General features: G+C 44.2%; 1 protein-coding gene across 1 annotated transcript in view; it reads left to right on the top strand.

Moving 5' to 3' along the window:
- Positions 1-26564, top strand: part of SEMA4B (semaphorin 4B) — a 130818-nt gene that overhangs the window by 84816 nt on the left and 19438 nt on the right. Inside the window, 5 exon segments of the mRNA XM_029574561.1 lie at positions 19805-19950; positions 21108-21173; positions 21880-21978; positions 23956-24067; positions 25623-25739. Of these exon segments, the coding sequence (XP_029430421.1) occupies positions 19805-19950; positions 21108-21173; positions 21880-21978; positions 23956-24067; positions 25623-25739 (540 nt within the window).

The raw sequence follows: 26564 nt of genomic DNA, 5'->3' as shown, positions 1-26564 counted from the left end.
CTAAACTGAGATCCTCTGCCAGAGTTATACCTACCGTACTCATTTTCCCCACCAAGAAAGAGAATGCTTGAGAAGGACTACAGCGGGCACGAGCAACTCCTGTCCTTGACCACCACAAACAGTTCTGGTGCACAACAAATATTCATAAAGTATGTCTGTATATGTTTAGTCTTGTAGCACAGTTAAATTGCATGCATTGGTTATCCTGAGTACCAGGCCTGTTTTGTGGCACTCTAGGGCCAGAACTGCCCACTTCTGGACTAGAATTAAGGCTGCAGGGCCTTCACTTGCTAGGAAGCTTCTTTGCTTTCCTATAGGTAAAAGGAAAGAGTGATGGTCGCACTTTGTTCTTGCCCAATACAATGGTTAGTCATTTTTCCTGAGAGAGATTTTATTCTCCTTCCTTGGAGCATATCACAAGTTCAGTATTCTGTGCTACAGAAAGACATGACTGACCCAGACTATCTATCACTGAGTTTATCATTCACTCTTCTGAGTGTACTGATAGCTTTTTTTCATCCCTCTTAGTGCAAGAATGGCCAACTCCTGACCTTAAGAACCACAAACAGGTCTGGTTTCCGAGATGTCTACAGTGAATATGCATGAGATAAATTTGCATGCTCTGCCTCCGTTGCGTACAAATCTCTCTCATGCATATTCATTGTGGATATCCTGAAAATCAGACCTGTTTTGTGGCTCCTGAGAACCGGAGTTGGCCACCCCTGCTCTAGAGGCTGAGATTGACTTGTGGAACAGGAATCTCCACCTTTTGATAGTCTGAATTTAGTGTCTTGTCCGTTGGCTCTCTGGCAGTGCTGTATATTTGCTATGAGGAAGATCCTGAGTTTGATTCCCAGGCCAGGTCTTCTGCGCCCTGGGCCAGCCAGAGGCAGCATTCATAGCCCATGGAAAGGAGTCCAAGCCATTGCACGACAGTGGCACCTGGGATCACAAGGATCTGGACAGCCCCTGGCTGAAGACTGGCACTGCAAAGATTGAACGAAGGCTCCTAGAACTGGATCCCAGCCTCTGTTCTGATTCAGCTGGAAGGAAGCCTAAAGGAGAAGGAGGAAACAACAGAGCCAAGAAAAAAGAACCCGAGTTTCCTGCATGACGACACAATTCCTGCCCTAAGCTTTATATTCAGTAATCAAAAAATACATAAAACATGGCGACAGCCTTGCAGTGGTGAGACTGAAAGCCCTCTGGAGGGGTCTGAGTTTACATTTGCACCCTGCTGAAGCCGGAAGGTGTTGGCTGGCTGCTTGTCATCTTGTTACTCTGGAGCCGCATCATCCTGCTTCTGATCTAATTCTGGGAAAGGTGCAATTTCAGCTTTTTGCCCAAAGCGTTCATGTTCTAATTCCTAGCCTGCCTGCCTTCATGTTAATGGAACAATGCAGCGACTGGTTTGCAGGGTGTGAGACAATGACATCTGTTTGTTGTCCCACATTGATATTATGGACTGGTCCAGAGGTTGCTGAATCTGGGGCAGGTTATCTTTTGAGGTTTAACATGAGTCCCGTGCACAGCGGAAAGGTCAGTATTACATCACAGGCAAACCTCTTCACACGTTCAGCTTGTGGCCAGCTGTGCTGAAATGCTACATTAATACAAAGGCAGAGAATTTCAGAATCCCGTCTTCTACTGGTAGGCCTCCGTTCAGGCTCCTCTTTCAAAGCCTCCTTTGCTGTAAAAGACAGAAGGAGAGCATGCAAGGTGTCCCTTACAGCATCTACAGAAACTGGAAACCCCAGTGAGATCTCAGTATACATTTAGAGTAGCAAAAAATAATTCCCACTGCTTCCTGAGTTGGAAAACTGGAAATCCCACCTGAAAAAAAAAATGACCTGTGTGGTCTCAAAAGCCAGTAACACCTTTTGGATGATTGACAGTGGTCCAGTAAAAAGTCGGAGACGGTTGCAAAAATCCTAGTCTCTCTCAATGCTATGATAGTCCCCACAGGAGTTGGCCAGGCCAGTGCATGTGTAAGTGCGTCCTTCCCATCCCCTCCCCCAGCACAGGGCGGGCAGGAGAATGAGAAGGTGTTGCGGCTGGAAAGAGCGGGTATGTGGGACTGAGCATTCCCCCACGGGAGGAGTCGCAGAGGTTCATGTCTGAGGTTTAGAGTCATCCCTAGAGAGTGGGTAAAGTTGGGTTGGCGTTTGGAGGGAGGGATTGTCTTTCCTCTCCTGCAGGAATGGTGTCCTAGTGAGTTTTGCAGTGCGGCTCTTGCAGAGGCCTCTTCCCTTTTTGTAGGTTGCTTTATAATTTTTGGGAGTGGCGTTTCCCCTTCTTGGGGGGAACATAACTCACCCTTCTTTGGGTTTGTCGCTAGGGGCAGAAAGCTCTTATTTATTTATTTATAATTTATCATTTGACATTTTGCACTTTTCCCATGTTAGTCACAAGGCAGATTACAAGCCACATTTATAATTAAAATTACACTTGTGGTTGCATCACAATTTCGAATCAAAAGAAAGAACATGAACCATGAGGGTATGGTTAGACATGAGCTGGATTGTAAGTAGCAGGACATGTAGTAGATAATAAAGGGTCTGTGCAATGTTTTCTAGAACAATCTAGTTATTCACAATAGTCCAATATACCAACTATTTGCTGTGGAGAAGGAGTTTGGTGTCAACTGGTCCAGTTGGCATAGAGGGTACCCTCCAGGCACTAATGCAAAAAGGGAGTAAGGAGCGAGAGCACCGCACCCCCCCAGCACGATAAGTTTTAGTTTTTGGGTACTTGCCAGGTTCTTATGGCCTGGATTGGCCACTGTTGGAAACAGGACGCTGGGCTTGATGGACCCTTGGTCTGACCCAGTATGGCATGTTCTTATGTTCTAACCCTGGAGCAGCATGCAAAAGATAATGGAAAAGCAGTGAGGAGGAGCATTCAGGTCTTCCTCTTTGAAAATCAAGTACCAGGGGTATCCTACAGAGACAGCAATCTCTAGTGCTTGTTCCCCATAGCAAGGGGAGAGGGATTTGGAGATTGCTAACTTTATGAAGATATGGGTCCAACACCCAGAAAAAAGTATATTTTGTCAGATTGTCACCGAGTTGTTTTTGAGTGCTGGTAATTCCTGTTTAAAGAAGACTTTATCTCCCCCGCCCCCACACACACAGCTGTACATCTCTCTTCCTCACCTTGCTTTCTTTTCTTCTACCTTGCTCCTCAGCTTTCTTTGCACTTCTGCCGCTCCCTTACTGATATCAATGATACAGTCTTGGTTTTCCCCAGCTGCATGTCTGCACCTGTAATCTTGCTTGTTTTACAGAAATCAGAACTGGAAGCCAGTGACGTGGGATAGTACCATGACTGGATTGACCTGGTCTAGCTGACTTGTAGCTATTTGGAAAGCCTCTTTTTTTTTTCCCTTCTCTCCCTCTGGTTCTCTTTTTCAACATTGTCTCTCCTCAGGCTTGTCCCACCTCAGAGGCTCTCCCTGTCTTTTCACATATTATCTTCCCCATCCCTTACTTATTTTCTCCACCTTCCCTGTAGCCACGGGCATGTTCCTTTGCACAGCATCATGGGAACCTTGAAGAAGCAAAGCAGAGAGTCGCCTGGTCTACAGGCTGTTACGTAGGGTAAGGCTATTCCGTCTTGGCTTGTTCCTCTTGTTGTATCTGTGGACCATTGAGCAGGGGTGAGATTGGCTCTACCTGCAGGTTCTCACTGTCAGCAAGTGGACCCAGGTGAAGTAGAGGCTAGCTTCACCTTTACCAGCCCATTTTCCCCTCAGGTTGAGCCTTTGGGTGCCGGGGTCGGCAGGACTTAAGCAAGGATCTTTGCTGATGACCAGGGACATGGTCCAAGGCCTGGCTAGGGTCGTAAGCAGGTAGCGGTCAGGTGTATCTAAAGGCAAGGGTCAAACCAGGTATCCGTCCAAGAGAGAGGAAGAGGGACAGATAGGGCTGAGGCAGGCTGGGCAGATGAAGGCAGGAAGCAACTTGCACTACAAACGTAGCTGGACCTATTGCTGAGGCAGGGTGCATCAGGGAAGCTATCCTTATATAGGGCAATACCGGTGATGTCATCAGCAGGGGCCATGGGACTTTTCTGCTGCTGTCCCTTTAAATGGCCAAGGTCAGGCACATGCACGCCTAAGGGGAGGCATGGGTAGCTGGAGCTGGTGGCGTTCTGCTGCATGGCGCCTGGCAGCCTCCCGGGGGAAGAGTCGGCAGCATCACGCTGTGCTGGGAAGAAGAGCGCCTGGCGATCTGCAAAAGTTAGAGCGGCGGTTTGTGGCAGCAGCCCGCAAACTGCCAAATTCAACACCTATTGGCTTGCAGAGGAAGAACAGGATTCCACACAGCCGTCTCTGATTGGTCCTTCGTGGTGAAGAGAAGTCATGGGATTTCACAGGGCAATAAGCGACAGAGCCCCTATGGAGTCTAGCAAGGATTCCTTGCCCCATTTTCTCCCAATGGGTACACACTGTGTTTGTGGGCAGAGCTGGGATTCCTTGCCTTCTCAGGGACCTTATTTTCTCTGTGTGGGGAAGAAGAGACTCCTTCTTTGGCTCCTGGCAGTGGATTGAGAAACCTGGTGAGGAGATGACCATTCCTGAAAATTTGGGATATCTGGAAGCCATAGTTAAAGCATTTACCAGGCAGATAAAAGTGTCCTATACTATAGATCCTGCTATTAGGAGAACGGTATCTAGGAACAGCCTAAGAAGGTTTCATGGTGCTAGACTGGGCACAAGAACATGGGCAGAAGGGGAGCAGAAGGCAGTCAGCCTTGACCTGGCTGGCTGCTTGCCCGTAGTGCTGAGAGCAGCAGTTTCACCATTTCCTTTCTAGCTTATTTGCTGCTATAATCACATTGGCTCCCTGTGAAAGATTTACATTCTTGCTTCTGAGCCCACCACTATTGCCATCCTCATGAACTTGTTTTCTGGTAACCTTCACAGAGCACAAGATCATTATGGGGGTTTAAAGGTTTTGTTAACTACCTGATTTCCTCCCCTCTCTTCCCCATCCCTTGGCTGATCTGGAAGTGGTTTCTTGCACTCTGATCACTTGGGTATCTCCACATTTATTGAAATTCGTGAAACTAAATTGTGAAGAGCGTTTATTGCCTAATAAAATCCAGAGCAATGCTACTTACAACTGACACAAGCTGTTGAGTTTATGATTGAATGTACGCAGTCAGGATACAAAGTCGAGGCAAAGCAGTTAATAATTTTCCTGTTAGTTAAGACTTCCTGCAGCTCTTGAGACAAGACCTGTTGGCTTCGGCTTCCAGTCAAATCGAACTGCAATGACTGTGTGCGCTAGTTTCCCGGTAAAGCAGGAAGCTGGGTCTGTTCCCCTGAGCACTGAAGGCTCACCTGTAACTGCATTCTCCCAGGTTTTTCTTGCTCATACTAATGAGATAATGCTCTGGTCAAACTGCACTTCAGGATGGGATATGACATTTTGGCAACCAGAACAAGAGAGCAGGGAAGGGAGAGGAGGAAACGTCACCCCTCTGAAGTGTCTCCAGCGCATGGCCGTAAAGCAGGCTCCTCTTTGGTCTGGGTGTTTAGTGCCTTCAAAGTTGGTAGACCTAGGCACCGGGCTCTACTAGAACGCACCCTTACTTAACGCTGAGATGGGAGATTGCTTCTTTGTTGCTGGTGTCATTGTCCTTTCTGGCATGGAAGACCCCTAGGGCACCGTGTTACTTATTCTGTTCAGACCTGATAGTGGCCCAGGTGCCGTCTGTCTCTTTGGTGTGGAGCAGGCACTCTAGAATGCAGTCCCTCCTCTCTTTAGAGCACCATCGATTTCTTTGGAGTGGAGCACCGTGATGCATAAGAACAGGAGCTCTTCTTCCATGCAGGGTCAAGCTTTGGTGCATAAGATGTCCCTATCAGCATCGGTGCCCAATGGCGCAGGTCAGTGGGTCACAGAAGCACAACCAGCACAGAGTGTCAGCAGCTACGGCTGCTGCATCTCTGAGCTCCTGTTTGGTGCTGGTGAAGATGAACTTATCTGGGTGTCTGAAGAGATTATCTCTCCTCAACTCCAGTGCAAAAGATTCCTCAGTGGGAGCCCAGCTATCAGAATTATTGAAGAGTTTCTTTGCCGCCTTTAGCCCTGAAGACCAGAGATGGAAGTTGGGGCCTCTGCTGTCCAGAATGGAAGAGCTTTTTCCACATAGAAGGGGCCTTGCAGAGTTCCTGAGAGGCTCAGTCCTCACCCTGTACTGGAGAAAACTTATTCGGAGTTAAGGTGCAGAAGATTGTGACTCTGTGTAAGAAGCAACTCTGCAGCTGCTGTCTTTGGTGATGAGGGACCAGCTCATCACCAGATGCCAGTAATTTGTCTACAAGTGTCTATTTTTCCATGAAATGCTCATTTCATCCTTTTCTGGGTCATAGAGTCCCTCTTACTCTGCCACAGCAGTTGGCCCCCCAGAGGTTGTCAGAGGGAGAGCCTACACCTGGGATGAGTTTTTGATGTCACTGAAACCCACCTCCCTGCTTCCTTCAATTGGAGGGGGAAGGATTCAGTCCTTCCTGTTGGAGTGGATCTGCATGACCAGGGACAAGTGGGTCTTCAGAACTGTGGAGTGTGGCAACTGCTTGTGCTTCTCTCACCTTCCTCCACTTCAACAGAGATCAATATGCTCAGACCCTTCTCAATATGCTCTACTGAAAGTGGAAGTAACTTCTCTTCTTCAGCAGGTTCCACCTCAGGAATGTGGCCAGTACTATTTTATTTATTTATTTAAACATTTTCTATTCCGCTGATCCACCAATCTCACCAAGAAATCAGGGGGTGGTTGTGGCCCATCATGAATTTGTGGAAGATAAGCAGATTATTGATCTAAGTAAAGTTCAAGATGAATTCCTTGCAGAGGATTCTGCCAAGAGATTGGCTTTGCCCCCTGGATCTGAAAGATGCTTATGTGTGCAGTCTGATTGACCCCCCTCAGGTTGGTGGCGAAGGGCATGCACTACCGGTAGAAGGTGCTTCTGTTTGTCCTATTGGTGGCTCGGAGTGTTCATGAAGTGTCTCTCAGTTGTAGATGTACAGTCTCATCAGCAATGAATCTTTGTGTTCCCAAACCCCGGACAATTGGTTGGTGGCGGGCCCTTCTCCAGAGGGTGCTCTCACGACCCTCAACATAACAACCCAGCTCCTCCAGTCACTAGGGTTCCTGATCAACTTTCTGAAGTCCAAATTAATCCTGTTCCATAAGATTCAGTTCATAGGAGCCTGGATAGACACATGCAAAGCTGCTACTTGGTCATCAGTTCACACTTTCATATTACAATATTGTCTGATAGAATGTCCTGAAGAGACAGTAGCATTGAACAAACAATTCTGCACTGCCCAGTGGCCCACTCTTCACTTAATGGGACTGGGTTGTCTTTTCGTAGTTGTTCCATAATGCAACCCTCAGCTTGGGAGTCCCTGCATATTATGGCTGATTCATGCCTGCTTGTCAACGGAAAGTAAGTTTGCTTCCTTGTAAACAGGGCCTCCGTAGACAGCAGGATGAATCGGCCATAATACGCCTCCCTGGAAAGTTGACTACCTTGCTGAAGTTTAAGCTCTGGAAGAAATTGAGATGCTCATCAGGCAGTGTGCGTGTGCACAGGAACTCCCACACATGCTCAGTAAGACTTTTACTGAACTTTGAGAGATGGGTCCATGTCATAGCCGTCGGATGACCCACACGAAATGGCTGATTTCATCCTGCTGTCTACAGAGAGCTCTGCGGGAAAACAAACTTGCTTTCCATTCATCCCCATTCTTTTATTCTTGGGGTTGGGCTCAAGGTTTGAGAGAAGCTTCCCTTCCCCCAAGCACTTGCACTTTATATGTGGAAAAATATATTTAGCTTCAGCTCTAATGATTTTTTTTTTGTCACATTATTAGCCTAGTCTGTTCTTTCAAATTTGAGTTCCACAAACAAGCCAGCACTGGAAGCCGTAAGACTGGGTTCAGACATGCCAAAAAAAACCCCCTACATATGCAGAAAGTCCTTGTTTGTTATGAAATAGCTGTCAAAGCTGACAGGATTTCATAATTCAACACGAGGACAACAGGGCACGGGGACTCTGTGCCTTGCACCAGTTTCTCTCCCCGCCAGCCTCTACCTCCTCTCCAGACAACCTGCAGGGAAGGGGATGAGCACTGGTGGGGCCTGGGAATGGAGGATCACTGGGATAAGGAAGAAGAAGAGTTTGCAAGTGTGTGAGAGAGTTCACACTCAGCCCTCGCCCTGCTTAAGTGTGCCCTGGGAAACAATATGTGCTTGACCAGTTGTAAAACACTTTGTTTATTTTTATAACATTTACACTCAAATGTATTATTGAAAACATTTTTTCCCATTTTAGGGCCAATGTACTGAAGTTTTTATTCCCATTTTGCTTCTATGGGAATAATGCTTAGTAAATAAGGCCTGGATGCCTGTTTGCCGTGCTATCATTGAGCATCAAGTGTGCAAGCTAAATGCAAATTAGAAAAGGTAATTGAAATGAAACAGACAGCAGGATCTTACCCCTGGGTTTCTAATTTAGGGAAAAATGGCAAAGCTATGAGCGAAGCTACAAGGAGGCAGGGTTGCCAAAGAAAGTGACATTGAGGGCACAACAAGTGTCATGGGCTGAAATATTTCACCCAGGATGTTGAAGTAGGTTGTAAATCGGGACACTTGGCATACACAGAGGCTGTGGCAAGGAGGAAGGCACAGAGGACGTGCTCTGGAGGGAAACAGAGCAGACGGGGAGAAGCGGGGCCCATGCATAGCACAAGAGGCAGGAGTAGGCATCCGCATAGATGGGGGTGGGGAGAGAGTCCGTGGTCTTTAGGATGTAGGAAATCCACGGGTCTGGAGGCTCACGGGGTAAGTGCTGGGCACTGCCACACTGAAGGGCCCCAGTCTGCTTCCTGAGCTGGGTCTTACGCTTCCTGAGTCGGCCAGGGCTGAAGATGCTCTGCACGCAGCGTTCATAGCCCCTGGTCATCCCTCCAGGGTGACGCCGGTGACTGGATCCAGAGTCCGTGATTGCAGAAGGAGCCTTGAGGTTTTAGCCCCTGCCCGAGGACTCTCGCTGCATTAATTGGTCTAAAGGAAGTTGGAAGGGAATAGAAAACAGAGGAGACAATCCCCAGACTCAGGGCTCCTGGTTCTAACTGAGCTGATGGTATAAAGGAATGAGCTGCAACGGCTGGGTCAAGAAAAAAAAAAGGATGTAAGAAATCTGAATTTCTAATGCAGAAGATGAGGGGTCCCTAGAGAAGGAAAGAATGGGACCTCTAAAATGGATTTTAATTTCTAGGTATTGATTTCTTTCCATTTTAGAAACTCATTAGAGAACCCTACTAGGATCACAGGATCGCAGGCTCCTGCAGTGTGGGAGCTCCGCTTGAGACCCTGTGTAAGGCACTAAACCGCCCTTTTCCTTATGCATCCACTAACGAGTTCTGAGAGAATTAACAAATCCAAACTGTTGCCCGCCGCTCGTGATCTGCTGGGAGCCAAAGCATTTTACTGTTTCATTTTTAACTTCTCCACATCCTCTTTAGATTTTAGCTCACAACTTTTAGTTAAGAGCTCAAGGTGAGTTGCATTTCCCCCTCCTTTAAGCATCAGAGGGTGAAGCGACTTGGCCAGGGCTGCAAGATTTGAACCCTGGCGTGGCTGGTTCACAGCTTCCTGCCCTAACCACTAGGCTGCGCCTCCACCCTCTTAATCATTCATCTCATTCTCCTGTTGGCCCCACTTCTCCTTCTCCTTTTCTCATTTCATCATAAACAGTCTAACATGGATTCTGAATAATGTCCCTGCTGGCATCCTTTTTGCCCAGTAGCTGTTTTCCTTCTGTTCAATTAATTTCAATTTCCTCCTCTTGTCGATTTGGTTTCTTGCCCTGTTCTTTATCTGCTCCCTGACTGCGGTCCTTGCTTTGTGCTTGGCCTATTGCATCCCCGTTTGCAAGCTAATTAAGCTTTGGCGTTTGGATTTAAAGTGACAGCGGAGTGTATGTATGGACGGTGAGGCTGGCCCTGTTTGTAAGAAGGTTGTAGCTGGCATCGGGTGTGGCACTGGCACACATTAAGAAGCAAGTGAAATTAGGGATTGTTTGGTAAACAAGAAAAGCCAGGGAAGGGCTGCTTAGAAATCTGGTTTTTGTCAGGATCACTTGAAATAAGTTCATTAGACTTTTTTTTTTTTTTCCTTTCTGGTTCTGATGATAATGGAAGCGCCAGTCCTCAGTTTATCCTTGGAGTAAGCGCACCGTGGAGATCAGCAATGTACGCTACCCTGCTGTGCCCAATCCAGGCTCCCAAAACTGTTTGGTGCCCCTAATTCTGCCTCCAGGCTGTTGGGGGGGACTCTGATCCTAGGATGGCTGTATGGGAGGCGACCATCAAACTGTCTGCAGTGAGACGGAGACCTTAACCATGGGCTTTGCACTGATTCTCAGAGCAAAGGTTCACGCGTGCTTTGGCTCTGGAACGTGTGGTGGGTAATTTGCACTCGCGGTCACTTGTACCTGCTTTTTCTGTGAGTGGATTTTTTTTGCTGGAAAAGCATATGTTGAAGAGTTGAAATTGCCACCTGCGCAGCTACTTCTCCCTTACCCCTCTGATCTAAACACCCCCCCCCCTCAGGAGCGCCGCCTCTCACTGCAGCAAAAAGCCCACATGCAGGAAGGGAGGGGAGTTTTCAGACAGACGATTCACGCAGGTAAAAGGCACTGAAAATTGTCTTCATAAATGCCGGGTGCACTTTGTTTTGTCGATGTGGAGTCTGAAGCCAAGTGTCTGAGTTCACAGAGGCTGTCAGATGACATAAATGTTCGGTTACTTCCAACCTGATAGGCCGATGTGAGAAGGTGCGCTTGGCTGCGTGCAGATTTTTGTAAATACAACTTTACTCCCAATTTTAACAAGGATTTTAGTCCATGAAAATGTACACATGAAGCAGCCCTCCATGCAAATCCCATGTTAATCGAGGCATTAGCTATAACTCCCCAATGCAGAGAGGTGTGGAGGCTTAACTCATGCTTTCTGTGCTCTAAGCCTCCTTTAATTATATGCAGGGGAGCTCTTCTTTCAGTTCATCTCCTTGGAGCAGTATACGCCATCTGGTACAGGACAGCAACACTATCTGCCTGTCACCTGAACTGCAGCGCACGTGGACTGAAAAAAGACACAACTCCCGATGCAGTAAACTAATGGTATGCAAATGCATTGAGAGTTCAATGAAAGCATGCTGGCCCAAGAAGGTTGTCCAAGGAGGAACCCCGAGAGTGAAAAAGACTGAAACCAGTGGTGGAAAATTCATTCAGATAAACAATGCAGTAAGTGTTCCAATATAGGTATAAAGTTAGAAATGGGCCTCGTATACAAGGCACTTAGACTGCACCATCAACATCGGGGTCTTACGTCATGCAGGTACCTGGGACTCATTGACTGTTACTCTGTCCCGGGTCAATGATTATATATTTATAATCATTGGCCCGGGACAGAGTAACAGTCAATGTATATTTATAATCATTGGCCCGGGACAGAGTAACAGTCAATATATATTTATAATCATTGGCCCGGGACAGAGTAACAGTCAATGAGTCCCAGGTACCTGCATGACGTAAGACCCTGATGTTGATGGTGCAGTCTAAGTGCCTTGTATATGAGGTCCGTTTCTAACATGACCCAAGAATGTTTGCACAGAAATACTAGTTATGCAATAAGTATATATCTTAGTCACATTGTAAACCATATTAAAATCCTGGTGTTATATGGATATACAGTAAATTATCAGTGTTATATGAATATACAGTAAATTATTGGTAAATAGAAGGACTAGGGGGCACTCCATGTAGTTAGCAAGTAGCACATTTAAGACTAATTGGAGAAAATTCTTTTTCACTGAACACACAATAAAGCTCTGGAATTTGTTGCCAGAGGATGTGGTTAGTGCAGTTACTGTAGCTGGGTTTAAAAAAGGTTTGGATAAGTCCTTGGAGGAGAAATCCATTAACTGCTATTAATTAAGTTGACTTAGGGAATAGCCACTGCTATTACTAGCAACGGTAACATGGAATAGACTTAGTGTTTGGGTACTTGCCAGGTACTTGTAGCCTGGATTGGCCACTGTTGGAAACAGGATGCTGGGCTTGATGGACCCTTGGTCTGACCCAGTATGGCAGTTTCTTATGTTCTAGGTTTATTATTGGTTGTGATACTTTCTGCCAATCAATTTGTCCCACGATTTCATGGAACATAGCACCAGACACGTTTGAGCATGGAACATTTCAGTCCTCTAATTTAGGACTTAATGTACTCTTGGGGGCCTATGGCCTAAAGGTGTTCTCTCATTTTGTACTTCTGGGAAAATGCTTTGTGTGTAGGGTCCTTAGTCCTCAAAGCAGGCAAATAATAAGACTTTAACAAGGGACAGTGCTTAGAATGTCTTTATTAAACCTTAGTATGTGATGAACTTTCCTATATGAATATGATCAAATCCCTCTAGAAATTCTAGGCAGATGGGAAAGTTATGCTCAGCTCGCTTTTAATTTGTTTAGAAAGATTAGGTTCTATCGTGTGTTTTCCTGGAGCTTGAGATTTTACAGTAGAATTTAATTTAGTTAAATATAAGTATTCTCAGGTCTGATCTTTCCTTGTTTGAGAGAGAGAGAGATGCATGATTTAGACCCTTATCAAGGGATACGTTATACTTTTCTGCACTAATATACAAGTTGGAAGCACCTTTGGTTATTGGGTTTCTCTTATATTTGCCTTGAATGCAAGGAGGCGGTTTGTACTCCAGCATAACTTGCTTTGTTTAATGTATTTCTATTTTTAGGTCATGTAAAAGAAAAGCTGCTCTGTATAGATTTTGAATTTTTGCAGCGAGAAGCAGTGTCAGAAGCAGAGGAAATAGAAAGATGAGCAGTTTTTTTCCCATAGCGCTCCGATCTAGAAATCGTTGAGAGACGGATTAGCAAGTTGCTGGATAACTCTTGAGGCTTCTTCTTCGTGCACCCTATGTCCTGGGTCAAGAGAGGAACCACTCACTCAGCACATTTTGGCTTTGCTTTTAGAGAATAGCGCTCCCCCTTCCTCAGTGGGCTCAATTTCATTTCCTGCCTAAGGCATGGAGGTTTACAAAAGCGCATATTCTTGGCATTGGCAACTTGAAATTCAAGGACTGTGAAAAGCTTATTCAAAATGCCCCTTTATTTTCTAAATAATTGCACAAGCAACTGATATCGGGAGGGGGGGTGGGGGGGACCTTCCTTCCTTTTTCCGAGAAATGGCATGTTGGGTGACCGCTCAGAAAGCCGAGCAGCTGCTGTGCCTCTGAAAGCGCAGGCTCCGTCCGCCGCAGTGCCACCCGCTGGAGCTTTCTCATGTGACTTAGTGCCACTGCCTTTGTGTGCTTATGTTATCCTTCTCTCATTTACATAGCTCTCTCTGTGCCAGCGTTGTACTCTGAGGTCAGTTAGCATTCCTGCCCTGTGTGGTACCCGGCATGCGTGTCACCCACGACGTTATGTGGCATCGTGTCCCGAGGCATGGTGCCCTCCTGGAGCTGGTGGCACTCTCCCATCACAGAATAAGACATCTGTAACGCAGCCCTTTCATATAGTGCTCCTATGCAGGGCTGTGCTCTCATCTTCTATCGGTTTCTTATGAAGTTTTTTTTTTCACTGCACTGCTTTGTGTCTTCTTGTAATGGTGCCAGCCGACTAAGGAAGGTGGCATTTGTGGCAAATAATGATCAGCCATTTCATTGTCCATCCCCAGTGCCTTTTCCTGAGTCCATGCGCTTAAAGCTTTCCAGTGTGAGGCATGCAGTAATGCTGTGCCATCAACATTATAGCATAATTGAATGAAGCTGGGTTCCCCGAGTAATATCCAGCGGAATGCTAATGACACGGACAGTACCTCTCATCAGGGCACACCCAGCACAGTGCACCTGCTCACCATGAATGTCAAACCAAAATGCAGACCAATGAGTCACAATATGCTCGAATCAAATTCAATTAAAAATCATGCACTGTAAACGTTCTAAGTGGGTGATTTAACATGGTTCCCCGTTGTCCAAAGTTTCGGTGATGATGTGGTGAGTCCTCTGCAGGTAACATACAGTCTTCTAACAAGGCAAGCCGCATGGCTAAGCTGACCCTGGGCACGGTATTCCCACTCACGCTGCAAGACACCGTAACGTAGGCTGATGCAGGTAGCTGAGCATTAAAACCTTGCGAGGTTGATTTCAGGAACACCCATGATTTTTAACGCTCAGCTTAAAATATTTTATAACTCCCCATACAGAAAGCTAATGTTATGCAATTCATGGGGAGTTAAAAAGAAAAACCATGCAAAAACTTTAAAATATGCCTTTGGCACAAGCTGAACGCTCATTTTAACTTGGGGGTGGGTAAAGAGTGGCAAGCTGTGTGCCAGATTAGACAGATAAGTACTGATTTATCTGGCAGCTGCTACGCGCTGCCAAATAAGTCAGTACTTATCTGTTTAAATGGCTGCCTGACTTTTTTCCCCATTTTTTTTTTTTTAGTAGAGCTGGAAACTTAACTCCAGCTCTGACCCAGGAGTTAAGTTTCCAGTGCTAAAAAGGTGCGCTGTCCAAATGCAGTCTCTCTGCATCGGGGAGTACAGCTTGATGCTCTCATTTGCTTGGATTTCCATGCGAGGTGCTAAGCAGCACTCCCATTTAGGAATATGCATTTTCTGCGTGTAAAACTCCTCGCTGCCTCGGCAGTAAGTTTTTTGTGCACCGAAAATGTGTGTTCAAGTGCAGGCAGAAAGGTGCATTCAGCTGAGCGTACCTTTTTTGCATCGGCCTGTGAGTGAATGGTAGCGAGGGACGGAGAGGCGGGGACTGCAGAGTGAGACACAGCTATCAGCGGGCCTTGAACGCTACCACCAAAAACCATATGCTCCTGATTTAGGTATTCCAGGCCTTCTCAAATGACTCAAGCTAAATAACACATCCTTTCTGTCATACTTATCCCCCCACCCCCCATAAACACTTAATCACCTAAAATGAGACTGTAACACCGAACTATATCATTTCCTCCTCTGCTGCGTCATTTGCCAAAAAGTTCATTCATAAAACGGCCTGCTCGAGGCAAACAGAAGAGAAACTCATTCTCAGGAGAGCAGAGTCATGACAGTTTCACTCATTAGTCGGTTTTCCAGTCATTGTGCAACACCTATGCATGAGCAGGAAATACCCTACTTACCTGGATTTCTTTTTCTTGATAACCTCTCCCCTTCCCCCTCTGAAAAGGAAGAGCTCCTCTTACTTGGTCAAAATGTCCTCATTTTCCTAAATTCCTTAATCCTGGCCCATTTCAGGAGAAGATTAAGATATTCCATCATCCCCCCATCAGATCTTCCCTTTTGAAGTTAAGTCCTGACATTAACAGTGCAATTTTGGGAAGAAGCGTTGGTAGGTCCTGCTCCCACAAGCACAGTGCCTGCATGTTCTTCCACCTTCACAGGGCTAGATAAGCAGGAATTACCCTGGAAAATAGTCACTGAATTTTATTTAAAAAAAAAAAATTTCTTTAGAATTTTGTTACAGCAAAAATGTTATCATTAAGGCCAATGTTGAAAATTTTTATTCAAAAATATATTTTCTCTTATTTTTAAATGTTTTTTTTAATCTTGTTTGCTATTATGTTTTTCTAGTAGAGCTTTAATTTGAGGGAGAATTCAAGGCAGCCTATGTCCAGATGAAAGTATTCAATGATAACTTTCAAACCAAGGCTTCCCAAATCTGTCAAGTTATAAATTTGCATAGACTGAAGACTGCTGCTTGTTTTATGTATGATGTATTTAATTTTTACATTTTTTATTTTATTTTATTCTTGCTGCTTGTATTGTTTTAATTTGTTTTATTTCTGGCTTATTCATTTTATTATGAGTGCCTGAGTTGTTATCCACAATGAACATTTGGATACATGTGGAATATAAATTAATCAATTAATGGATTAATTGCATACATACACATACACACAAATGCAACAAAAGTGGTTAAGGTGTTCTAACAGCTCCCTTATGAGGAAAGGCTAAAGAGGTTAGGGCTCTTCAGCTTGGAGAAGAGATGGCTGAGGGGGGATATGATTGAGGTCTACAAAATCACGAGTAGAGTAGAACAGGTAAATAGGGAATGGCTATTTACCCTTTTCAAATAACACTAGGACTATTGGACATGCCTTTAACAGAGAGCAGATTTAAAACCAATTGGAGAAAGTATTTTTTTCAGTCAATGCACAATCAAGCTGTGGAATTCATTGCTTGAGGATGTGGTCAAGGCAGCTAGCATAGCTGGGTTTAAAAAGGGTTTGGACAAGTTCATAGAAGAAAAGTCCAAAAATATGTATTTATTTGTTTAGAAAATAAATAAATAAAAAATGATATCCTCTGCCATCCACAACTCTGGGTGGGTAACATAAGAGCATGCATGAAAACAACAAACATATAATATTTTGTTTCCACTAAAATGTATTCTATTTCTGAATCAAACCTGGTGACTCCGGGAGACTTACCACTTGGCATAAGGAGTGAGCAGCATAAGGACATAGGGCTTGGCCACTGTTGGAGACAGGATGCCGGGCTTGGGCACATTTTATGTTCTTATGCATATTCATTGTGGGTATCTTGAAAACCTGATTGGCTGTGGGGGTCATTAGGAAAGGGTTGGGAAGCCCTGTTTCTGATGAAAACAGATTGTGCACTCTTGCTGATATAGGGGACCTTTTACAGGGTACAAAAGGGCAAAAAGACTGTGATCAAAGGCTCATCCTGAGGTATTACTGATCTGTGGGGGTTTCCTTGATTGCACTATCTCCTTCCACTGCTGCACGACTACTTATGGGAATGAGCAGAAGTGACCATATGCAGCTTGTATTAAAAGAATTGCATTGGCTACTGATTAAATACAGGTCTAAATTTAAATTGATAATTGTAACACAAACTATTAAATATGGAATGTTCCTGTATAGTTAGAAGTAAAATGAAATGGTATACACCTGATCATGCTCTGTGTTCAGCAGGTCAAAGGTTGCTCTGGGTGCCCAGCAATCGAGAGTGTCAGCTTCTAAAAGCAAGAGCTAGGACATTTTCTTATATCGCCCTAGTTTTATGGAATTCCCTGCCAGTGCACCTTAGGACAGAGAATGACATAAAAGATATTTAGGTAGCAGATAAAGGTTGTTCTTTTCAAGGAGGTTTTTGGATGATGGTCAGCTAATTGTTTGTTTATTATTTTATGTCTGTTCTCTGTGTTACAGTTTTATGATGTTAATGTTTCTATGGATATATTTACTAATGAGGATGTTGGGGAGATAACCGTTCCAATAATGTTTTTCAAGGGTGATGATTCAGATGAATTGAACCAAATCACAGTGAACCTGAAAGATGTAGTAGGCCAGATTGACAAACTAAAGAGTAGCAAATCACCCGGAACAGATAGTATACACCCCAAGGTTCTGAAAGAACTAAAAAAATGAAATTTCAGATCTATTACTAGTAATTCATAACCTATCATTAAAATTGTCCCTTGTACCTGTAGATTGAAGGGTGACTAATGTAAACCCAATATTTAAAAAGGACTGCAGGGGTGATCTGGGAAACTATAGACTGGTGAGCCTACCTCCAGTGCCGGGAAAAATCATGGAAACTATTCTAAAGAACAAAATCACAGAACATATAGAAAGACATGGTTTAATGGGATACAGCCACCATGGATTTACCCAAGGGAAGTCTTGCCTCACAAATCTGCTACAGATTTTGAAGGGTTAATAAACATGTAGATTTAGTGTATTTGGATTTTCAGAAGGTGTTTGACAAAGTCCCCAGGAGAGACTCCTAGGAAAAATTAAAAAGTCATGGGATAGGAGGCAATCACCTTTCATGGATTACAAACTGATTAAAAGACAGGAAACAGAGAGTAGGATTAAATGGTCAATTTTCTCAGTGGAGAATGGTAAACAGTGGAGTGCCTCAAGGATCTATACTTGGAAAAGTGCTTTTAAATATATTTATAAATGATCTGAAAAGGGGAACAATGAGTGAGGAAAATTTGCAGATGACACAAAATTATTCAGAGTTATTAAATCACAAGTGGATTGAGATAAATTGCAGGAGGACCTTGCAAGAGTAGAAGACTGGGCTTCCAAATGGCAGTTGAAATTTAATGTGGCAAGTATAAGGTGATGAATATAGGGGAAAATAACCCATGCTATAGCTACACAATGTCAGGTTCCATATTAGGAGTTACCACCCAGGAAAAAGATCTAGGCATAATAATGGACTATACATTTAAATCTGTTCAGTGTGCTGCAATGGTCAGAAAACAAACAGAATGTTAGGAATTATTAGAAAGGGAATGGTGACTAAAACAGAGAATGTCATAATGCTTTGTATCGCTCCATGGTGAGACTGCACCTTGAGTACCCTGTACAATTCTGGTCGTTGCATCTCAATAAAGATATAGTTGCACTGGAGAAGTACAGAGAAGGGCGACCAAAATGATAAAGGGGATGGAACGGCTCTCCTATGAGGAAGGGCTAAAGAGGTTAGGGCTGCTCAGCTTGGAGAAGAGTTGGCTGAGGCGGGATATGATAAAGGTCTATAAAATCATGAGAGAACTAGAACGGGTAAGTGTGTATCGGTTATTTACTCTTTCAGATAATACAAGGACTAGGGGGCACTCCATGAAGTTAGCAAGTAGTGCATTTAGAACAAATTGGAGAAAATTATTTGTCACTCAACGCACATATCTGGAATTCATTGCCAGAGGATGCGGTCAAGGCAGCTAGCTTAGTTGGGTTTAAAAAAAGGTTTGGACAAATTCCTGGAGAATTCCATAACTGCTATTAATCAAGTTGCCTTTGGGAATAGCCACAGCTATTAGTGACATTAGTAGCTTGAGATTTATTTAATGTTTGGGTACTTGCCAGGTACTTGTAGCCTGGATTGGTCACTATTGAAAACAGGATGCTGGGCTTGATGGACCCTCTGTGTGACCCAGTATGGCAACCTTATGTTCTTATGATTTGTACACTGAACTGAACGCTGATTGATTGGAAGTTGCAGAATATATGATTTTATATAAATAAATATTCCCAAGATCTATGAAAATTGCATTAAATTTACCAACGCCCCTGCATTGCTTGAGAGGCACCTAGAAAATGTCTGACCATTATACCATGGGAAAATAGAAAGAAACCAGACTCACATTCAGGTCTTTTATGGAAGAGATGACTAAGCTCAGACAAGCTGTAACACTAAGCCACAGTCTAGATTACAGTAAAGCATCCTGATGAGAGCTACATGATTTCATGGTGATCCATATTTACCATGGCTGGATGGCATAGCATAGATCAGGGATGTCAAACTGCACTCCTCCCACGCAGCAAACTGGCTTGGTCTGCAGACTGTTCCTCAAAGCTTTATGAGCACTTTGCGGCCTCTGAGAATCGCACAGAGGAACAGAGTGCCACGAGTGATATAGAGATGGATTCTGTCTGAGCTTGAGTAGTATCCATGAGAGGTGATAGAACTGACAAATGGACCAAACCCTTATGCTGCACAAGGACCATGGGCCGAGAAAACGGAGGTTATACTTGTAGAGTATATTGTAATTCAGGCACATGGTGCTCATGCAATGAACCGGTTGCCGTACTAGAAAAGTGATCTCTTTCCTGCGGTTTCTGTCAGTGACGCTGTGGCAGGAGCTGATGGGTGCCACGGTGACGGATATGGCATAGAACAGACAGGTGACAGGTTGACCTCTTTCTCCCCAGGTTCCTCAGACAGGAGGCTGAAGTGGTTTGAAGCAGAGGGCGCGAGCCACTATACGACGCTTCTGCTGAGCAAGGATGGGCAAACATTGTATTTGGGGGCTCGGGAGGCGCTTTTTGCAGTCAACAGCACAAGTTTCCAGTCCAGCGTAAGTTTCAAGGATCTCGCTCTCTTCTCTGCCTTTCCAGGTTATTTCCCATGTTTCATTTGTGCTTTCTGCAGAAGTGGGGGTGTGTGCGTGCGTTTCTGCTTACATTGACTTTCTTTGGTGCCGCTCTATTTAAAGGAGAAAGACGGTCTCCGTGCATTTTATAATACACTACAAGGCAGAGAAGGTGTAAATAGTGACACATGGACAGATGTGGGACATATGCCATATAGAGAGATTAATTTCTGGAAAACACGAGCGAGTAAAAAAGGTGGATGGGTAGAGGAATGTATTTAGTGCCAAGTAGAGATGTAATGAGCTGAGGATAGATAGAGGAATGGAGATGGGGGAAGGCCTAATGAATAGGTTGGTAAGTGTACAGCTAGGATGGATGAAAGGATACATTTATAGACTGACAGACTGATAGAGGACACAGAGGCTGGGGACAGATTGCTGATCCGAGGGGTGGGCAGAGGTCTAAGACGTGGGCTTAACTTTTCTAAAGCTGAACCATAACAAAACCAAAATCTTCCGACAGAAGATTGAACACAATTGTTTTGCCAGGAAGCACTATTCGGTCATTAAAAGACAATCAAAGAATGCTGCTTTCCAGCTGCAGAATGCACTGCAGCTGTATTTTGTGGTACTTTTCCTTTGGGCTTTAATGATAAGTAAATTCAGTGCATTTTCCATTTGCAAGACTGAAGTCCATCTAAACGCCTTAGGACTTAGTAACAATAAACACAGTTGTTAAGCATCATGGGATAATATTCAGTCACTGGCCAGCTTGCAAGGTTAGCCAGATAATGGGTTATCTGGCGAAAATGTAGCCAGAGAAGTGACTGAAATATTCAAAAGTTGGCATTTAACCAGAAAACTCACAACTTGTCTGGCTAAATGCCACTGAATATGGACCCCTATGTGCTCTACTTCTAGGCTTGCAGGCCCACTTCCTGATTACATATTTAGTACCTGTCTGAAACAATTGGCTTTCTCCTGTTTCCTGAGCATCAGTGGAAGGCCTAATTTGTCACATCTAAGTTTCAGAAGTCAAACGTAACTTACAGCCTGCGGTGGCTTGAAAGTGGGTATTGGGATCCTGTTCTACGCCGTGCCTGGCTTCTTCTATAAACAGCCAAAATCTCTTTTCATTGCAGCACCTATCATGGAAGGCGGATGAAGAGACAAAGAAACGGTGCGCTTCTAAGGGCAAGGATTCTGAGGTACTTTAAGCTCTTTCTTGTTTCTACCGTGTGGAATTAAGGAATATTCTGTAACATACAGGGTGGCCCATGGAAAGGTAGCCTGCCTGTGTGGGCACTGGTATTGGAGGTGGGCTACTTTTCCATGGGCCACCCTGTAGATCTAGAGGTAGGAGAGTTGTGAAGCAATAGTTTCTTTCTGAAATTGGGATGATTTTGTTTAGTTGTATCAACCCAAAAGTTTTTAATGTTGTTAAGACTGGGGTACCTAGCCAACAAGTGTGATGAGTTTGTGGAGTATAGGGAAGGAGCAAAGGCTCGGTTATGGAATAGTTTCATTGGATCAGGTTGCAGACCAGGGCAGGGAAGCCTGAGATGAGAGGTATTTGTTTGTATTGAATGTTGGCCGGGACTGGGGATGCTACAGAGGTGGTGTTCACAGCCTTGAGGAGGAGGAGGAATTCAGTCATTGCACAATGGTGACATCTAGTGGCTGAATTTCAGGTCCACGATTGCAGGGTTCTGGAAGGAACCCTGGTGCATGGCCCTCGGCTGAGGACCGCACTAAACGTATGTTGGGAGGGGATATAAAAATCCCCAAATAGTGGTGAATGAAGGCTCGTGGCATCAAATCCCAGTCCTGGTTCCAACCGAGCTGGAAGGATGGAATACATTTTCAGTGCCTGTCATGCACAACACTAACAGTATTTTCCCCATTGTTTTCCAGAGGGACTGCCAAAATTATGTAAAAATTCTTCTGCAGCTGAACGCCACACACCTGTACACATGTGGAACGTATGCCTTCAGCCCATTCTGTGCCTATATTGTAAGTAGCAGCACAGGGAACATTCTCCCAATGGGAGAAGAATGAGCGCTTAAATGGTTTGTGACATCTTTTGGGTTGGTTTTGAGCTTCTACCAGTATGAAGGGCTCCACCCTTTTCATCAAAGGATGGAGCCCTTTGATGAAAATCACTGACTGATCATTATCTGCTTTGGCACATAAAAGTTCTGAGGATGAAGCACAGGTTAATGTGGCTGCCTTGGCTGTAATGGTATTGCCATATGTGTGAACCTCATGGTAGGGTCTGTGTGTAGGTGAAGGTAGGCTGGTTTTGTTGGTCTTGGTGCGTGGATGTTTCTGAATTGGTTATGTTAGGGTTCCGTTTAGTATGGATGCCACGGGACTGATTCCGTTGGTTTGGATCTAAGTGTACATTTTTCTGACCTGATTTTGCTGGGTCAGGCCTGTGTAGGAATGTTCTTGCATGAGTTCTGTGAGCATGTGTTTGCACATATGTGCCTAACTCGGGTCTTTTGAAATGGATCTCTTTGGATTGGATTGCTTTAATTGTGTGCTGTTCTGTTGTGTTTGTGGTATGTATATTCCATCCATATGTGAAAGAAAACACAACCAGTCCAGTAACATCTATTTGCAGATACATTTCAACAGAACCAAACTAGTACCTTCACTGCTTCTCTTAATAGGGATCCATTTATAGACGATCCTGAATTGGTTCTGTTGGTTTCATTCTGTGTATAGCTTCCTTGGACTGACTTGCTTATTTCTACTGTATTCTTGTATTGATATATAGTGCAATTTTCATGCCAATCTATGTATCTGTTACTTTATTTTTAGCAATTTGATAATGGTTATCTATCTGTAACAGAGGTGATACATGGCAGGGTAACAGTTTTCTTGGTACTAATATATGCATCCCTAATTAAAATTGCAGTGCGCTTTGGATAAAAACACTACATAAGTACCTGTTTGGTCTCAGTTGAACAAATGATAGTATCTGTGCTCTTGCTAGGGTTCATGTTTCAGTCACCTGTTCCAGTCTGCTGTCAGCATGGATGATATGAACACCCAGGGCCAGCTCATTGTGTCAGTACTATGCACAGCCCTATAAAGGGACTTGGGCTTGATTCATGGCTCAAGTCTTCCGCTCCCCGAGTAGACTGGGGATGCTGCCGGCGGGTGGGGGAAGGGGGTGCACTCATGTGCTGCTGATATCGAATGCCTGATTTAGGGCCCATAATAACAGAGTAACAGTGACACCTAGTGACCAGACCTATGGCCCATGACAGCAGGGCTCTGGAAGGGCCCCTGGTGCATGGCCCCTGGCAGGGACGGGACCAAAGTGAGCTGGGAGGAAATATGAAATAGAGGAAAAAAAATCCCCAGCTAATTATGAATGTTGGCTCATGGCACCAGATCCCAGCCCCAGATCCAATTAAGGAGGAAACAGCTGGGCCAGAAAGAAAAAAAAAATATGCAGCTGTACGTTTTTATTTTGTAATGCGTTTAATTAAAATCTATTGTTAAATTGGACCCTCTTTTAAAAAAAAAAGTGTAATTGATATGAATCAGAGCAGATTGATTGCAGTACATTATTCTCTGCTATGGTAGTGAGGGGAACTGATGAGAGCTGTGTGCATTGTGTGCTAGAAATACCCTGGAAACACAATACAGGCAGTTCCAGGGAACTGGACCCTGAAACAGAGACCAGAAATTCATTTGCATTTCTTCTAAGCCTGTAATTTACTGCTTGCAAATCTCCTCTAACTGTGTGCTATAAAAATAGCTAAAATGGTTTCTGGAAAAAAAATGAAACTTTAAAAATATCCTCCTCCTCCCCTTGCATGCCACCTCTCCAGATTACCACGCTCTCCTTGTTTGGGAGCGATGAGCTCTTATTTACCAAATCTGGATTCGGTTTCCCCCACTTTCTAAAGTTCCCTTATTCAGACGCAGGGCTGTCTATGTCTGGTGATCAGCAGCTCATATTTCTGTCTGTAGAAAATTCAGGATTTCTCCCTGGAGAAGAATGCTTCAGGTAACCCGGTCCTGGAAGATGGGAAAGTGCGCTGTCCCTTTGACCCGGAATACAAATCCACAGCCATCATGGTTGGTAAGTAGCAGGGTTTCAGAGGTTGTGGTAAAAGCTATTAGTTTAGCTATCTTAAAAAAAACAAAAAATGGTTTGGACAAGTTCCTGAAGGAAAAGTCCATAAACCATTATTAAGGTAGAGTTGTAGAAATCCACTTCTTATCCCTGAGATAAGTAGCTTGGAATCTATCTACGCCTTGGGATCCTGCCAGTGACCTGGATTGGCCACTGTTGGAAACCTAGTATGGCAAATCTTATGTTCTTATGTGTGCATAAGAATATAAGCATTTTACTCCATCATTGCTCTCTGCTTCAACGGCAGGGGGAAAAGGGGTATTGGATTTGAACAGCAAGCAAAGAGGGCCCAGACTTTTATGGACTGGGGAAATAAATAAGCATGGGGGTAACTTGCTGATGCAGGGATTATTACCCTTAACCAATACGCCTGATACTTTGAGGCCACTCCAAAATTGCTCTCTACTTCAAAGGCAAGAGGTAACGGAGAATTGGATTCAAACAGCAACCACGAGAGCCCTGACGTTTACGGTCTGGGAAACTGATAAACATGGGGGTATCCTGCACGGCACGGCACAGCAGATACTACCATACGCTTGCCGGGCAGACTGGATGGACCATCTGGTCCTTTTCTGCTGTAATTTCTGTGTTTCTGTGCTTAAGGAGTAGCCTAAACACTGTTCGTTTACCTGACTGCTGCGATGGTCAGGGAGTTCAACGGATCATTATCTGTGTTCTCCACGCACACAGAGAGTTCAATTCCGGAGCCTATCCCTAGCACATCCCTTGCCGTTAGGAAACACTTTCCGACTTATTTGGACTTGATTATATGCTTTATCAGAAACCACTCAAAGTGGTTACAATTAAATAACTATACAATCAACAATTCAGATCCCACCCTCACTCCATACTCACCCATGTACATCCAACCCACTAGTACCGCCCTTAAACTTCCTATCAACCCTCCCCTCCTTCCCCTTAACCCATGCAAACCCTAACACAAATCCTGGGCTCGTAATATAATAAATCACTTTTATCACTCTTAAACAAGAAAAACTGTTTGAGATAAATCCACTGAGATATGTACATACAAACTCACTTTGTAAATAAAGAGAGAAGCCAGGCTTAAGCTATACATCTGTTTCTTGGACTTTGGGGTCTGTTAGTCTGAGTCCAGAAGGAATTCCAGTTAGAATCCTCCAGATCTGATCCTGCTTATCCTTGAGTATGGATAATTCTCTGCTGTGAATCACTTCTACGGTGTAACCAATGTATATAGCAGTGCTGGTTCTGTGCTATGAATGCCTGAGTCTTGTATGGTGTTGTGCCATATTGATGATGGTCAGAACAAACATTTTAATCTTATTTTAGGATGATTGGGCCAGAGTACCTTACGTGTAATATGGAACAATCTTACAATGCCCAAGCCCTGCTAGATCTTGATGTGGTTCCCGCTTGCTCCACTGGGAGATACTGGATGAAAACCCAGCACTTTCACTATGTTTTCTCCCGTTCTGAACAATGTATGTTTTGCACTGAGATATTTTTCTTCTGGTTGCAGATGGTGAGCTATATGCCGGCATTATCAGCAACTTCAAGGGAAATGAGCCAATCATATACAAAAGTCAGGAGAGCAGAATAGCGCTGAAGACGGAGAGTTCGCTTAACTGGCTTCAAGGTATGATAGCTGCGCATCTTTGAAAAGGTTAGACAAGATTCCCGGGACAGCAGGATTGGATTTTTAGCTAATGTGCCAGGTCAAATGGAAAGGTCATTCAGAAGGGAAGACAAACAGAAAAAAAGTAAGATAACACTAGTCCCAAAGATAAACGTAGAAATGAGCTGCAAGGAATAACTGTGGCCGAGGCCAATGTACTGAGCTTCACGGCAAGTTGCAAATGCGAAAACACACGAAAAAATAGCAAACGGCACACAAAATTGCATTTATGAGAAACTGTGCACATTATGGGCCAGATTTTCAAAAGCATTTACTCGAGCAAAACTGGTTTTTGCTCGAGTAAATACACTTTACTCAAGTAAGTGGGCTTTTCAAAATTGCTACAATATATGCCATTGAATTGTCCATAGGATTTACTCAAGTAAGTGCACTTTACTCGAGTAAATAGCTTTTGAAAATTGCTACGATAGTATGTCACATTTACATGCGTAACTCCTTTGAAAATGACCCCCATAATGGTGATTTGCACACATAATTTAGCGGGTGCAAACAGAAGTGCAAAACCTTGGTAATGAGATGGAGAATCATGCAAATCCGCTCATTACGTATGTTCACAAAGTTAAATGTGCATTAAAATGTGTGAAATTTAAGAGAAGCCATTTCCTAACGACCTCAAGGAGGTGTAGTTATATTTTTTTAAATGAAATCTGCACAATCACAAGAGCATTGCTGTGAAAGGTATTTAAATATTATGGGCCCAGGGCCGTTGCTGTGGTCTTTGGTGCAGTTTAGTACGTTGGCTGCTTAGTAATCAAACTGGGGGCT

Source organism: Rhinatrema bivittatum, chromosome 13 (assembly GCF_901001135.1).
Source record: "Rhinatrema bivittatum chromosome 13, aRhiBiv1.1, whole genome shotgun sequence".
NCBI lineage: Eukaryota > Metazoa > Chordata > Amphibia > Gymnophiona > Rhinatrematidae > Rhinatrema > Rhinatrema bivittatum.
Note: the sequence above shows the minus strand (reverse complement) of the source record. Positions and strands in the feature narration are given on the sequence as shown.